This window comes from Prionailurus bengalensis, chromosome A2, assembly GCF_016509475.1.
Source record: "Prionailurus bengalensis isolate Pbe53 chromosome A2, Fcat_Pben_1.1_paternal_pri, whole genome shotgun sequence".
NCBI classification, from domain to species: domain Eukaryota; kingdom Metazoa; phylum Chordata; class Mammalia; order Carnivora; family Felidae; genus Prionailurus; species Prionailurus bengalensis.
Genome location: NC_057348.1, coordinates 152,165,057 through 152,181,605, shown reverse-complemented (window position 1 = coordinate 152,181,605; position 16,549 = coordinate 152,165,057). Strand labels below are relative to the sequence as shown.

At 41.0% G+C, this 16,549-nt stretch overlaps 1 protein-coding gene across 3 annotated transcripts in view; it reads left to right on the top strand.

The window, feature by feature from the left end:
- DGKI (diacylglycerol kinase iota) overlaps positions 1–16,549 on the top strand; it is a 449,833-nt gene that overhangs the window by 244,262 nt on the left and 189,022 nt on the right. For all 3 annotated transcript variants that reach the window (XM_043589661.1, XM_043589660.1, XM_043589662.1), the window contains exons 11-13: positions 2,600–2,682; positions 4,892–4,952; positions 15,267–15,380. In XM_043589661.1, coding sequence (XP_043445596.1) covers positions 2,600–2,682; positions 4,892–4,952; positions 15,267–15,380 — 258 coding nt within the window. The remainder of the gene's footprint in view (positions 1–2,599; positions 2,683–4,891; positions 4,953–15,266; positions 15,381–16,549) is intronic.

The following is a 16,549-nucleotide window of genomic DNA, read 5'->3' as shown; positions in this document are numbered from 1 at the left end:
AAAGCAGAACTTTTAAATTACAGGTTTGGATGAAATGTGGAACAAAAGACCTGCATTGGCCTCTGTAACAACTGGCATAACAATGTGATAATTATAAGCTATACTTTAGCCCTCACACCCTCAAGTGCAATTTAATGAATAGATTAACAAGGAGCAACAAAGAAAGGGACTAACCTTTATGAAGGCTATTTTGTGCCACATACTGTGTTAGATCCATAACTATTAACTGATTCATTTAATTCTCATTATCCCCCAGGAAAGGAGCTGTTGCCCTTCTATTTAATATGCTGGATTTCTGCAGGATTTTAAATGCTTATGCTCACCTAATGAGAACATCCAAGTTATTACAGATGCAAATACCATACTATTTCTGCTAAACTAGAATGACTCTCAAATACAGCATAGTAGGTGTACAAACTTGGGAATATTTTAAGGAAGAGCAATCTTGATATCTAATAAAGGAACTGTAATTATAGGCAAGAAGCACTGCCCAAATGATGAAATGTTATTTGCTCTGGCTGGTAATGACCTAAAATGAGGCACCCTACTAGGTTTTCAAGCTCTTTTGATGCTGCTTAATAAAAAACTTTCATTTTTTTCTTTGCTCAATGCACTGTTAAGAAATGATCTCCTTAGGGGCACCTGGGTCGCTCAGTAGGTTGAGTATCAGACTCTGGATTTCAGCTCAGGTCATGATTCCAGGATCCTGGGATAGAGCCCCCATCTGGCTCCACACTGAGCATGGAGCCTGCTTGGGATTCTCTCTCTCTCTCTCTCTCTCTCTCTCTCTCTCTCTCTCTCTCTTCCTTCCTCTCTCCCTCCCTCCTACCCTCCCCCTCCCTCTGCCCCTCTCCCATGTGCGCTCTCTCTCTCTCTTTCTCTCTTAAAAAAAAAAGGTCTCTAGGGGCGCCTGGGTGGCGCAGTCGGTTAAGCGTCCGACTTCAGCCAGGTCATGATCTCGCGGTCCGGGAGTTCGAGCCCCGCGTCAGGCTCTGGGCTGATGGCTCAGAGCCTGGAGCCTGTTTCCGATTCTGTGTCTCCCTCTCTCTCTGCCCCTTCCCTGTTCATGCTCTGTCTCTCTCTGTCCCAAAAATAAATAAAAAACGTTGAAAAAAAAAAATTAAAAAAAAAAAAAAAGGTCTCTGGAACTGCCTTATCTTTTCCATGGTGATCTGTTCTATAAATGTCAATTATAAATTACTTAAATCACTCAAAAATGTTCATGTGAGAACTATTGGACTTAGGTAGGGACACAGAAATGGGAACACATCAAAGTAAGATATAACTAAGGAAGTTAAATATATATATATCTATCTCCTAAATAATAGGAGCCTCTGTTCTTTCGCTTCAGTTTAGAAAAATCATTTCAATAAAATCATACTTTGCACACACTGACTATATTCACATTATGCAAAGATAAAAGTAAGCTGTGAATGAAGTAAAAATTAATGTTAAATTACATGGACTGACAAATAATTTCCCTACATGGATTTTTATGTTGAGTGATGGTAACACCAGTAGATACCATTCATTACACACTTAATCGATGTGCCCCTCAAATGTTACTGCATTTAATCCTTGCAACAAGTCTGTGAACTAGGCATTCTTGTCTCCACATTAAAGAGAAGGAAGCTGGGGTGCCCGGGCGGCTCAGTCGGCTAAGCGTCCAGTTCTTGATTTCGGCTCGGGTCATGATCTCATGGGTGTGAGACACAGCCAAAGGTCAGGGTCCACGCCGAGAGGGCCGAGCCTGCTGGGGATTCTCTCTCTCCCTCTCCCTCTGTCCCTCTCCTGTGCATATGTGTGCTCTCTCTCACTCTCAAAATAAAAAACTTTAAAAAAAAAAAACCTCATAAAAAGAAGGCAGCTAAGCTTAATGAAATTGAGGAACTTGGCCAGAGTAACACAGGTTGGATAAAAACCTCACTTGGACATTCAACGTACATATTGATGGCCAAAGCCCCTGATTTTTTTTTTTTAATGTTTATTTATTTTTGAGAGAGACAGAGACAGAATGCAAGTTGGTTGGTTGGGGCAGAGAGAGAGGGAGGCACAGAATCTGAAGCAGGCTCCAGGCTCCGAGCTGTCAGCACAGAGCCTGATGCGGAGCTCGAACTCACAAGCTGTGAGACCATGACCTGAGCCAAAGTCGGCACGCAACCGACTGAGCCACCCAGGTGCCCCTAAAGCCCCTGATTTTAACTACTACTTTATACTGTTTATAATTAGGTGGTATTTTAGATAAGAGGAGTTATTTTTATTTTTTTTAATTCACTAAAAATATTCTTTTTAATGTTTATTTATTTTTGAGAGGGAGAGAGACAGACAGAGTGGAGGAGGGCAGAAAGAGAGGGAGACACAGAATCCAATGCAGGCTCCAGGCCCTGAGCTGTTAGCACAGAGCCCGATGCGGAGATCGAACTCACAAACTGTGAGATCATGACTTTAGCCAAAGTCGGACTCTTAACCAACTGAGCCACCTAGGTGCCCCCATTTTTATTTATTTATTTACTTTTTTTTAAATCTTTATTTTTTAAATGATCAGCTCATTTGGAAGTTTCTGCCTATTGTCTTTTTTTTTTTCTTTTTTTTCTTACAGGGAACCAAAGTCCTGCAGATGTTCATGTGGTACCTGAATCCACGACAGGTCTTTGATCTATCTCAGGAAGGGCCAAAAGATGCGTAAGTCTGGAAATAATCCCCCATGATCCATACTGCTTTGGGCAAGCGAGAAGGACTTCTGCTGTGGAGTCAAGCTTCATTATTAGATTGCCTTGTGAAATATTTTCTGACCATCCCTCATTTATTTTCTCACCTGTATTCCCCTCCCTTAAAACTTCATCTGACGTTTCTCCTCCTCCTCTTCATTGTGCTAATTCCCTTCAAAACCAGCTACTTTGTTGTCAACTCAGGGCATACTTCTAGTGTGTTTGCTGCTTATGTACATGCACCTGGAGATTATTTACACGTCCGCATTGAGAAAAGATTTGTCCTTTTTCTATGTATGCACCTACAACTTTAGCGATGTATGTTAGTAAGAATGTAAGTATATCTTTGGAGAGTGGCCATATTTGTTTATGAGTATGTTCGTGTATGTAAATTACAGGTTGTGCATGTGCATCAGTGTCTATTTGAGACAGATTACTTGATTATGCCTATTGATTTCACACCAGAGTGGGAAGACATCGTAATTCCCGCTCAATCCCTTTTCCAAACTTCTCAGAAATTTCATTCTATTTTTGTTAGAAACATCAAAAATAAAATTTAGCCATAGGTAACAGGTATCCTGTATCTTCCCTTTGGTGATGGTGATGGGGTACATGATGGGAAAGAGCAGGGCTGTTTCTGCTACTGTCTGATTCCCTTTTCAAAACCCATGTATTGGGGTTCTTGGGTGGCTTAGTCAGTTAAGCGTCCCGACTTCAGCTCAGGTCATGATCTCACGGTTCATGAGTTCAAGGCCCATGATGGGCTCTGTGCTGACAGCTCAGAGCCTGGAGCCTGCTTCAGATTCTGTCTCCCTCTCTGCCCCTCCCCCACTTGTGTGTGTGTGTGTGTGTGTGTGTGTGTGTGTGCGTGTGTGTGTGTGCGCGCGCACGCACCCGCGCGTGTGCTCTCTCTCTCTCTCTCTCTCTCTCTCTCAAATATTAAAAAAAATGAAAAAAAAAACCCATGTATTAAGATAGTTTGGATGTCATCTGGGAAACATTAGAACTTAAGGGATACTAATTATTTTTGAATAAGTAGCAATATCAGAGGCAAAGAAACATCAACTCAGATAATTTCTAGAGAAATAATATTCCTGTGTAAAATGGAAAAGTTGTATATTTGAAGCATTCAGGAGAATATTACATATAAAAATTAATTTCTCCTGTCATTCTTTTAATCTGTGAACTTCTTTGCCACTAGAGTTCGCTATAAAACTTCTGTATTTTTTTCTGTATTTGGATGGACTCAGGCATATCTGTTACCTTGGCGTCTGCCCCGTCAGAAGGGCAAAATCGTAAAATCTTACCACTTTGGTTACACTTTAGGTAGAGACTTCATAGATCATCATGAAGAATGTGACCAGATAGGAGATATTTTCAGAAAAAACAAAACAAAACAAAACAAAGATTTACAAGGTGATGTCTTCTAGAACAGAGGGTTTAATCGCTTTGCTTAAGCAAATGTTTTAGCCAGGGGGTGGGGCAGGGGTCTAATTGTATTTTCTCAAGAGCCAACATGAAAAATGATCTAACTTTAAGCAGACAAATTTTAAATAAAGAGAAGTCAGTAAGTCTTCCCTCTTTGGCCCGAGGAGTATAAATTTGGTTCTCTCTCTGAAGAGAGAGAGCTGGGATTGTAGGTGTGGTCGTGTTACTAGTAGGTATCCTCCCAGCACCCTGTCTCTCTGAAAAGGTTTATTGGGATTAAGCATAGAAAGTAGAAGGTTTCAAGAAGGTTTCTACTTTTTGTTTCAAAAAAAAAAAAAATCCAGGAAAAGCTTATAAACTATGAGGAGGAGACATACAATCAGCGTTGACTATTGATTCATGATGATTTCCTTTGAGAAAGGAGGGAAGGGTATGATGGGAAAAGAAAAGGAAGTCGAAACTAGGGAAACGATGTGAGTTGATGCATTAATAGCAATTATGGGAAATGAAACCCTGGGACATCCTGAAATCCCATTCCAATGTCAGCCATTTAAAAATTGACTTTTGCTGCCAACCTCTGATGCAGTTGTTGGGGTCTCTTCCCTCGTGATGACTTGGTAACTAGTTTTGACGACATTACATTGATTATACATTTTCTCCAGTGGATATCCCAGAGCCCTCTTGTGCCCTGGGTTTTCTCTCTGTGATGGCCAGTGATGTGCTCATGTTTAATTTGTCTTCTATCTCCTCTACAGGCTTGAGTTATATAGGAAGGTACCAAATCTACGAATTCTGGCCTGTGGCGGGGATGGAACGGTAGGTCCTTGAAATAGAATCCAGTTGTCTCCTTTATTTCTTCCATCTTTCTTTTGTTTTCCCTATGACAATTCTCCTTATTTATTCCCACCTCACCTCTTTCCAGTCCCCTAAAACATAGGTCTCTGTCATGTGAAGCATAGCCCATAAAGGGTTATAAGAGACTTGATTATTGTTCTCATGGATTCATACTTGGTCTTACTAAATTATGTTTTACTCCCTCAGTTTGACTATATTGTTTCCTATTCCACAAGGTAAGGATGTGGTCGTATTATTAGAATGAAGGTTATAGATGACTAAATTCTTTTAAAAAAAACCCTTATTTAATTTGTTCTTAATTGGTCGCAATTAAAGAGAAGTATATGGACAAAATTATTGTCTTCATTCTTTTACAAGTGGAAATAGAACTTAAAATGCTGACATTGGTTTGCCTTAAAGATCATTGATTGGTATCCTTTGTATTCATTTTTGAAGAAAAGATGGAATTGGGCTGAAGTTTAATATTGTCACATTTTCCTCTCTTTGCCTCATCTGTCTCTCCATTTGCCGTCTACTTACGTTGGTATATTTAGCAAAGGCAAAGAATTGAGAACCATGACATTTAGATGCTGCTGTCCAGTGTCTTTTTCTTCTGTATTTGGAGGCTGCTCTCCCAGGATCTAGGATTTTATTATGAACTCTCTTTGACTTTTCTCTAATCTCCCTAATTAGAATGTTTTATTCTCAAAGGTAGCAACAAAATCTTCTCTTTCTCATAGCAAGTGAGCACTTAATGTAGCATTGGATACATATTATGCACCAGTAAATGCAACTGGGGAAAAAAATAGAACAGTGTTTCCACTGGTCCCTTAAGTTACTCCATGGAGAAGAAAACATTTTGCAGTTGGGAAAACAGTGTTTACTGTTTGTTAAGATTCACAATACACATTATTAGCTTATAAAATTCAATGTAAGGTCTTATAGCTGAGAAGCCAAACCTATTTCACTTTGTTTAACCCAGCGTTGTCCAAAATTATTTGACCAGGTAATTTTTTTCTGCCACAATACTAATTAAATTTCAAGCATTTGTAGTGTTCTAGGGAAATATACTTAGGGATGGGCTGCTGTGAAAATTTCCCAACCTTTTTTAGTAGAATTATATCCAAACAAATCCTCTGAGGAGATAACATATATGTGTATACATATATGCATATACATATGCACATATATATATATATATATATCACATCATATATATGATAATACACATTAATTGATGTGTCTGATATAATATACATTAGATACATATATAGTGTGTATTTATATACATATATACATTTATTTAATTTATTACATATCACACACACATCGTGTTCTTCTTAGCTCAGTGTGTCTTTTATAGATACAATAAATATGTATTATGTTTAACGTACATGCACACACATTCCTAGCTCAGCTGTCCCCAGATAGTTATCTTAATTAAGGTATAAACTTACTGTGACCCTTTACTATAGTGCTCTTCTTGTTTTAGAATCTCCTTGTCTTCCTATATGACTTCAGTATTTGCGCCCATCTTTTCTCCCTCTCTAAATCTCAGTGACACCAGCAGACCAGTTGCTATCCTGAATTCATAGTTCTTATCCTTTCTTAACCTACGTGTCCATGACCTCAAATCCACATCCCCTTCCTATTCCATCTCTACATCTTGAGCTTCACCATTGATTGAGCACCACGCCTTCCAAACTTCTCCCATCATCACCGAGCCTCATGGCAGCTTGCTCTCGCTTCTCCTTTCTCGTCCTTTTGCTCTACTCAGCGGGTTTGTGTAGGAAGGACATTCTAGGTTGTATGGTTTGAGGCATTCCCTGCAACTAGAGAAGTATTTGGAAACCTGGGGTTTTCAAGCCTAAAGGACAAGGACAAGAGAGCCAAGTCCGGACATTTGTGAAAGAACTGCAGTTAGGGAGTCCGAGCCAAAGTTCAAAAGGAAAATGGAAAAAAATAGCCATAGAAAAGACCACCCGTAGTTTATTCTGTCAAGAAAAAAACCAAATAAAAAAAAAAACACACAAAGGAGTTTCAAAGAAGGAGGCAGTGGTTATATCCTGGAGGAGAGACTGCAGAATTATCATTGATTTTGGAGACTAGGGTGTAACTAGTGGTTTTCAAGAAGCTTATCTGGGACAAAACCAGAATGATGAGCAAATGAGACTTGGGAGATTGCTAATGGATCCTGAAGACCAGGCCCGATTACAGTGTTGAATATCTGTGAATACGCCCTTGTGCCATTAATAACACCTTTTGACATGAAGACTGTCTGGTTCTCCTACTTAGCCTGTCTTTCCTAGCGTCCTTTCTTTAAATACGCCATAATTAATAGGTACTTCACAAGGCTAGATACTACTTTTATGTTCCAGGTAGGTTTTCCTCCTAGGGACCACATCTATGTTCCTGACTTCGTTTTTCGCATCCTTCCACATCACTCACAAATGCACTAGATGTTTACCCTCGGTCCCTTGCAACAGGCACGCCCCAAGGAAAGTAGTAGAGTTACCTTAGAGCTGGTAAATTACTTTAATGCCCAAAGGGAAAGTAGCCGATTTACCTTAGAATTGGTGCATGCTTTTGTGTTAATTATTTTCTCAATAGTAACCTCTGTACTTTAACCACTCAGGATCGAAACTTTGTGTATCTTGTACCTTATGCAAGACCCAAGTTTTAGTTTGCTTTACTTGGCCAAAATGGATGTTTTGTGAAAGATGCATGGAATTTGAAATATTTTTTCTAGGTCAGTGATTGATACTTTTAATTTTATTAGTTTAGAATATGAAACTTTAAATTTTGAGTGGGGGCAGAGTTTATATATAAAGACAAGGCCTCCTGATAGATTTATGAAGAAAGATTGCTGGCTTTAGGCAAGTGAAGAATGGTTCCTGAGAGTGTCAGGTATACATTTGACTTAAGGCACTCAGCCTTTACTCAGTGAGCATATCTATCACCATAAGCCGTCAGAATTCTGTCAGTGCAGTGACAAGGTTCCAGGGAGAATCAGGAATGGAATTTCTTTTGACTGATTAGGAGGGGGAAGTATTAACCCTTAACTCCATCAGTTTGTGCACAAAATATTGTTTAACATATAGATGTCTTGCATTAATTTGGAAACAATTTTCTTTTTTTATTAAAATTTTTTTTAACGTTTATTTAGTTTTGAGAGACAGAGCACGAACAGGGGAGGGGCAGAGAGGGAGACACAGAATCTGAAGCAGGCTCCAGGCTCTGAGCTGTCAGCACAGAGCCCAATGCAGGGCTCGAACTCATGAACCCCGAGATCATGACCTGAGCCAAAGTCGGACACTCAACCAGCTGAGCCACCCAGGCGCCCCAGTTTGGAAACAAGTTCTTAGGCTTCAGTACTCGTTTTGTGTTGCTCTACCTCCTTGCCCTTTTCAATAGCCCATCTTCCTGCATTCCACTTGAAGGCAGAAGACCCTGTTGGGTGCCTGTATTTCCGTCACTTTCAGCAGGTTCCTTACCCTCCTTTGAGACCTTCTAAATCTGCAAGGGGATACATTTGCATCCCAAGGGTCTTCATAGCTGTAGCATTACAATAGTATAGACCATGGCTGTTCAAGAGAACTACAATGCAAGCCACATTTTTAAGTTTTCTAGAAGGTACTTAAAGTCAGAAGCAGGTGAAATTAATTTTATACTACATTTTATTTAAGCTAGTATCTCCAAAATATTATCACTTCAACATGCAGTCATAGAAGAATCACTCATGAGATTATTTTATATTCTATTTGCGCTGTCTCCAAAATCCAGCATCTGTTTTGACTCAGAGCCCCTCTGGTTTGTATTAGGCACATTCTTGTGCCCAGTCGCCGCATGTGGCCAGTGGATGCTGCAGGGGACGGTACAGGTGTCATCTCTTTGTAACTGGTTAGCATGATTCTAAGGCTGTCACACGGTTGTCACATCTTCTCAAGGCCCTAGGAAAACTTCCCTAACTCAAGAATGATCTCAGACCCTCATGTTTGTAAACCAGCTGCTCTTGGGTTATGCAGTAAATTTGTATTTTTTCCCTTCCTTGGGCACATCTCTACCTGTCCAGCTCCCCATAGCTGTTGTTTTGCTCGAATAGTGAAGGGCATGTGGACCAAGAGCCTAGAGGCGCTCGTGCCCTCCCCTCCTTATGGCTCCTTATGGTGCAGCGTGGTCCCTACCTATCTGGCCCCTGACCTCCATAACGGGGCTGGAACAGCAGGTCCACCTTTAACCGAGTTGCCCTCTTTCCGGAGGCCTGGAGTTAAACTCTGTAGCCAGCTCCTTCGTGCTATTTCTTGATCAGTTGGCTTCCCTAGATGAGGATACACCCTAAACAGAAGGCACCTCCTTGCTGGACTTTGTGCAGCCACAGCAGGGAAGAAAGTACTGTTTCCCTTTAAGTGATAGTGCCAAGCACAACCATCCCAAACCCCTTTTCTCCCGAAGTGCTAGCCTAGCTATATCCCTCCCCCACCCATTTCTCTCACCTTCTGTCTTGATTTCTTTAGGGCTGATTTTAAACAGTGATTTTCATATATTTTTATTTAAAAAATGTATGTTAGTTCATTTTTTTGAGAGAAAAAGAGAGCGAGAGAGCATGTGTGTGCACACAAGTGGGAGAGGGACACAGAGAAGGAGAGACAGAATCCCAAGCAGACTCTGTACCATCAAGAGCAGAGCCCGAGAAGGGGCTCAAACCCATGAACTATGAGATCATGACCTGAGCTGAGATCAAAGTCAGACGGTCAACCAACTGTGTCACCCAGGTGCCCCTTAAACAGTTCTTTTTAACACATGATGACCTAAAAACTATTAAGTACAAATATAAATGAAAATATCAGAAGAATCCTAATGTACATACTAGAAAGGGACACCCAGTCGTTAAATGCCGTCTTGATGATCTTTCAGTTCAGAAATGTTCTACTTCTTTTGATTTCTCAACATGCACATCCTTTGCTTTTTGCCAGCATATGAGGAACTACGTGTATTGGGTCTGTTCGAAAAAAATGTCAATTCGCTGTTCTTGCCACCCCTCAGCCGCCTCTGATGTTAGTACCTTGCAGAGTGAAAATATTGCTCGCAGTGCACTGGGGACACATGCAGTGACAGCTAAAGCATAGCGTGGACAGGGGTGGCAGCATTGGCCAGCTGTGGGGACAGTACTGTGGGGCTGCTCAGGGACAGAGCCCAGGACCGTGCTGTTTCAGATCCCTCAGCCCTGCTCCTCCTAACACAAAGGCAGGAAAGAACCTTGCGAACTCAGAAATGATTTCACCCAATCTGGATAGTTTTCTTCAGCCGTGGTGGAAAATATGCCAAGTGCTGTTTTGCAATTAATTAAATATAACTGAAGGAGTGCTGGATGAGCTGGTGGAGATGATTTGGGGGAAATGTGATAGCCTAGCAAACATAATCCCTGCTAAGAACCTGAAGCCTGGACTTCCAGAAGGAACAGGTTGCTGGTAAGCGAGAGGCCCCAAGAACAGCTTTGGGCCTGAAGATCCTTTGTATAGTTCTGCTTTTATAAGGACAGATACAGATTATTACTCAAGGTCTTTTCTGTCTCCTGCTATTGTAAGTATATTTGTTTACTCTCTCTCTCTCTTTCTGTCTCTCTCTCTCCCATCCCTTCCTCTTTTGTAGCAGCTCTCTGCTTCAGTACAGCTTGGCTTTTCTGTCTTTGATAGTGTGTGAAAGACTTTGTGATTGATGGCAGTCAAAGGTGGGATTGATTTGTGAACTTGAGGTTCAGCGTTAAGCGGAGAAAAAGGAAGAGGGCATTTTGCTTCTAGGAAACTGGACCTTCATAGAGGAAGTGAAGAGGAAGAAAAATAAAGCCTGATCACAGCAGCTAATGTTAATTAAGCATCTCCTATTTGCCAAGCTAAGAAATGTCTACATGGTGTTTAACTGATAACATACCCCTAACAGGCTTGAGAGACAGATGAGAGAACTTGGAGTGATGGAGTCACTTGCTTAAACTCACCCAGCCCATGTATGATGGAGCGGGGTTCACTGAGCTCTGTCTCCCTACACCCTACGTTCTGTTGCCTTTTGGGGAAGCTGCTGTTGAGTAATGTAGCTCTTGGATGAGAAACGCTATTGAGGACTATGAGAAAAGATCCAGACCCTCCTCTGCTAAAAGAACTACTAGCCTACTGGTGGCACTTAAGAGAACTTCATGACACATCTTGGTTATTAAAGGCAGGTGACATTTGATGACCCTAAGGTTAGGTAATAATGGGTTACTAAACCTACCTGGTTGTATTCAGAAGAAAATATTTGGGTATTGGAAAAAGAAAGTAGAATGTATTTATGCAATTCTTTTTTTTTTTTTTTAATTTTTTTTTTTAACGTTTATTTATTTTTGGGACAGAGAGAGACAGAGCATGAACGGGGGAGGGGCAGAGAGAGAGAGGGAGACACAGAATCGGAAACAGGCTCCAGGCTCTGAGCCATCAGCCCAGAGCCCGACGCGGGGCTCGAACTCACGGACCGCGAGATCGTGACCTGGCTGAAGTCATATGCTTAACCGACTGTGCCACCCAGGCGCCCCATATGCAATTCTTGATCAAGGGAGATAAGTAGCTGCCCATCCCTCTTTTTAAATCATGTTTATTTAATTTTGAGAGAGAGAGAGAGAGAGAGCACGCGAGCCAGGGAAGGGCAGAGAGAGACAGGGCAGAGGATCTGAAACAGCCTCTGTGCTGACAGCAGCAAGCCTGATGTGGGGCTCGAACTCATGAACTGTGAGATCATGACCTGAGCCAAAGTCAGACGCTTAATCAACTGAGCCACCGAGGCACTCTTACATTTATGCAGTTCTTAAATCATTGAATAAGAAAGGGGGAGATCCTTTAATTCAAATCAGTTATACATTTTCTTCTTCTGTTAGGGCAAGTGTGAGAGAAAAGGAGATGGTGAGAAATCCAGGGGACCTGAGGGCTCCTGCCATTCTGAGGAACTATATCACAGTATGGCGTGGATTCTTGGCAACTTTTTTTGAGAAAACAGGAACAGCTTAAGAAGATTTGAATGAAGGCTGTTGTACCGATTAAAGAATTATTAGAAGATACCCCATCAGGGGCACCTGGGTAGCTCAGTCAGTTCAGTGTCCAACTCATGGTTCATGAGATCAAGTCCTGTGTCAGGCTCTGGGCTGGCAGTGCTGGGCTTGCTTGGGGTTTCTCTCCCTCTCTTTCTCTCTCTCAAAATAAATAAACATTAAAAAAATTCTTTAAGAAGATACCCCATCAATTCATGGAAATTACAGGACACTCATTTCGGTTATTTGAAAAGTATTTGTATTTCACACACTGTGGACTGATCCTTCCTCTTCCCGTCCATCTTGGTATTAGTGTTCTTCCTGCGATTTAGAATTTTTCTTTGCAGGGTCCTCTTCAGAGGAAGTTATTTTGTTGTGTTTGGTCTTTCCCTTTTCTTTCTCTGCATCCTATCACTATCCCTTCCTAGTCCTTTGCATGGTCTCCAGCACTCTGAGACTCGAGTGGGTTTTCCTTAGGTGACTAAGACACCCATCCTGAGGAGGTGTTGGATGTTTGAGGTACATCAGCAAGCCAGGGGGAAGGTGAGCCCACTGCTGGCGGCTTTCTCCCTCCAGCCGCAAGGGGTCTCCCCTGTCTTTGGGCTGTGGCCTCAGGCAGGGGTTCTCACATTCTTTTCCAGCCTCTCTCCCGCTGGCCAAGAGGGACCCTTATTCATACATGGCCCCCTGTCAGGAGGGGTGAACTTCTACTCCCTGTTATCAGACAGAAGCCAAACTCCAGGCTTCATCTGCTTGCCATTTTGTGTTTGCTTTGCTTCTGGTCCCTGAGGATTTATTTTTCCTATCGTTGTGTCTGGAGTGCATTGGGTATCGGAAATGTGAACACATGACATGATCCTTACCAAGAAAAGAGAGACCTGTTTCAACTATGCATAAGAAACGAATTTCCAATTTAAATCTACCTGAAAGAAAGTAGACAGATTTGTGAGTACAGTTCATAAGGGGAGACACAGTGATCATCTCTTAGAAAAGTTGTAAAGAGATTGCCTCCTTTATATGGGATGTTGAGTTTGAATTTCTAGAGTTCCATTGCATTTCTGAGTCTCTAGTTCTCAGGGCTATTTGCATCTGCAATCAGTGACCCCTGATTGTTGGGATTTCTGAGTTTTCATGTCTTGTAGTTTACTAGAGGGATCTGCTTCTACTGTGTGTAGTTTGTGCACAGGTAGCTGAGCAAGAACGGTATCTAGCATAGTCATCAGATCTATTTTAGCATCTGACTCTTTTTCCCCTCACACTTCAATAGCAAGCTTTGTTTGTACTGTGTGTAAGACAACTAAGAAAGTGTTAGGTCAGAATCTAAGAAGTTGTCTGGGAGGGAATTGCCCAGGGAGTGGAGGGATTTTTGGACACTTCTTTAGATCTGGATTTTTAGTTCATCATATTGGGTGAACATGGGGGTATGCCTTTCTAGAAGGTAAACACAATTTCACGCTTCTTGATAGACGGTCAAGTTTTACATCCTGGAAGGAATACTGTGGTAGCGAAAGGATTTTAGATGGAGTCAAGAGACCTGATAAGATCATGACATTGACACTCCTAATTATCTAGTCTTGAGCAAATTGCTTGACCTCTTTGCACCTCAGTTAATAAATCTGCAAATTAACTGAATTGGTTTCAGCAATTTCTAAAGTTTCTCCAGCATTCCAGAGATTCCAAAAGTATATGCCTCTGTCTTCAGCATGGTCAGGCCCTATCCGGAACGGGGTTTGGGTCTTTACTGAAAGGCTCTCTGTCCCAGAGTGGCTAAGAGGTCAGCCTTGGGGTTTAGCATACCTAATTTTGAATGCGATCTGTACTACATAAATGGTATGATATTACCATAGTAAGGGTATGATATTACCAAGTTTTGGCCTCCTTATCTATTACATGGAGATGAGACTTCTACCTACCTTACAGAGTCATTTTGAAGTTTAATAATAAGAGAACTTTGCTCAGAAATCAGCACATGGAAAGCAGTGATTGTCTCTCTCCTTGTTCCTTGTAAGCTCCTTGGGAGCAGGCATCCAGCTCATTCATCTTATTTCAGTTACTTAGTTCTGTGTTTTATATGTAGTGTGCACTACATATGCTGTTAAAGTACTATTAAAAACAATAAAATAGGACTCATACAAATGTAGAATGAATGCATGTCAAATTTATTTAGCTCTTTGACGAAGAGCTTAGCTCAAATTTATTTAGCTTTTCGCATCCAGCAAGATGATAGAGTTGACTTACTGGAGAAGTAGAGGGAAAGGATTATGTAGTTTATTCCAAAACAATTTTTCTAAATGTGAGATAAAATCAGTTTATGGCCGTATGGGGGAATAAAACCATAACCTTTAACATAATCTTCTATTCTCGACCTTTGTGTATCCACAGGACAGAAATATTCCAGTTAGCCTACAGTTATAAAGTTCTTAGGCCTGTAAAATGCCACCTTAGTAGGACTTTGTGAGGATATGCAAGTTTCTTTTTGCCATTTCCAGGTTTTGGGTAATTATTCTAAATAGTTGCAAGACCAAACCTAAAGTATTATTTATCTTAGAAAAAGATTAAATGGGAATATGATTCTAGTATATAAGTATCTATTTTCTGCCTGAACTTATAATAAGTACTAGGACCATGCATAATTATGTTTTCATAATGTTTCATTACAGAGAATATGAGGATCGTTAGGAAAATGCTACTAATTTCTAAGATGGTGTTATGGAGGGTAACCATTTAATTAGTGCTTACATAGACCATATTAAGGGCTTTATATGCATTTTAGTTTAATCTGTAAACAGTCTTGTGAGGTAGGCATTATATCCATTTTGAAAATCAGTAAATAAATCTCAGTGAGGTTAAATAATTTAATCAAGATTATGTAGCGAGTGTGACCAAAATTGAAATTCAGTCTGATTGTAAGTCTTGTATTGTCTCCAATGCCTATATTGTAAACCTCCCCAGATTTTAAACTGTTCTAAATTTGAAGGTAGATCTCAAGTTAAACATACAGATGAGTGGGTCCAGTTTTGCTTATATGACAGCATAAACAAAATGGTCCTTCTCCCTTTAGGGACTTCACCATTTTGAAACTGTTTGAGATAAGTGGTCTGTTTCTTGACTACCAGATTAAATCGTACATATTTTAAAGAAAAATCAAACTATATCATTTGCTTTTTAAAGCTGCCTTCTCTCAGGTTGTCTTTGTAACTTACCTATCTTTCTCATATCTCTTCTGGCCCCCGAAATGTCTGTAGGTGGGCTGGATCCTTTCTATTCTAGATGAACTGCAGCTGAGCCCTCAGCCTCCTGTCGGGGTCCTTCCACTGGGAACTGGGAACGACCTGGCTCGAACTCTCAACTGGGGAGGGGTAAGAACTGTTCTCAGGGACCACCCAAGCCATCAAGCAGGAGGGTCCCTGAATCCACAGATGTTCTAACGGAAGGGGAATATGCTACTGTTGTCCAAAGAATAAGTTAGAATGGAGAATTAGGGTGCCCCTGCTTCATGGTTTCATCCAGGACCTTCTTCAGTTCAAATTTAGAATCATCTAGAGAAGAAAGTATGGTATAAAAAATGGGGATTAGGACACAGGCCTGGGGCTTCTTGAGGTATCCATTGAAAGGTGGTGGGTGGGTTGGCCTCAAGTCTTTATGTAAAACAAGCACACGGACCTGAATTGATCCTGACCCTCAGTCTTGGCCAGAAGAGCAAATCTGGTTCAGATTACAGTCCTTCGTTTAAGAGAGTTACAGTCCTTTGTTTAAGTTGTTTTTCTGCTTGGTGTCATCATGGCTTTGTGAAACAGATAGCCAACTGTCCTTCCCACCATACAGCCAACTTTAGTTAAGCTTAGTGGAAGAAGTTTACCTGTCACTCACCAGCTTTTTTATTAACATTTTTACAGTGTTAAGATAGTAAGGAGGCACAATATGCTAACATATGCAGCCCCACCAGCTTTTTATCTGCTCATATGAGAGATTGGACTGGGCTCCATGAAAATTCTCTTCAGATATTAGCAGATATGAAATTGACCTTTGGGTGAATTCACCTCCATTAGGTGATAATTCTCTTCAGATATTAGCAGATATGAATTTGGCATTGGGTGAATTGACCTCCTACAGTGAGCATAGTATAAATGATAATAAATTAGTTGCTTCATGTAAATATATTTATCACTGTTGACTCCTCGATCCAAATCAGAGACTTGACTGTCCTTAATAATCATGCTGCCAGTAAATACATGCTCAAGTAGTAAGTGGTTGCATAATAGGCTGTGCCTCAGACAGACTTGCCTTCAGCCATGGAAAGAACGGTGTCCCACTGCAAGGTTAGGGAGGTGAAGTGGAATGTTAATTGAAAAAGTTGTCTCTCATATGCCACCTGGATTCCTTTCCTCCTTTTCCACACATACTTGTCCTATGTGTCTCTCAAATTCCTCTAGTAGGAGACCTGGGGAGTCCTCTTGTCACTCTGATGGAAGCAGCCATCCAGCATGGCCCTCAAATGCCTACCGGTGACTACTGGTTCTTGGTGCTG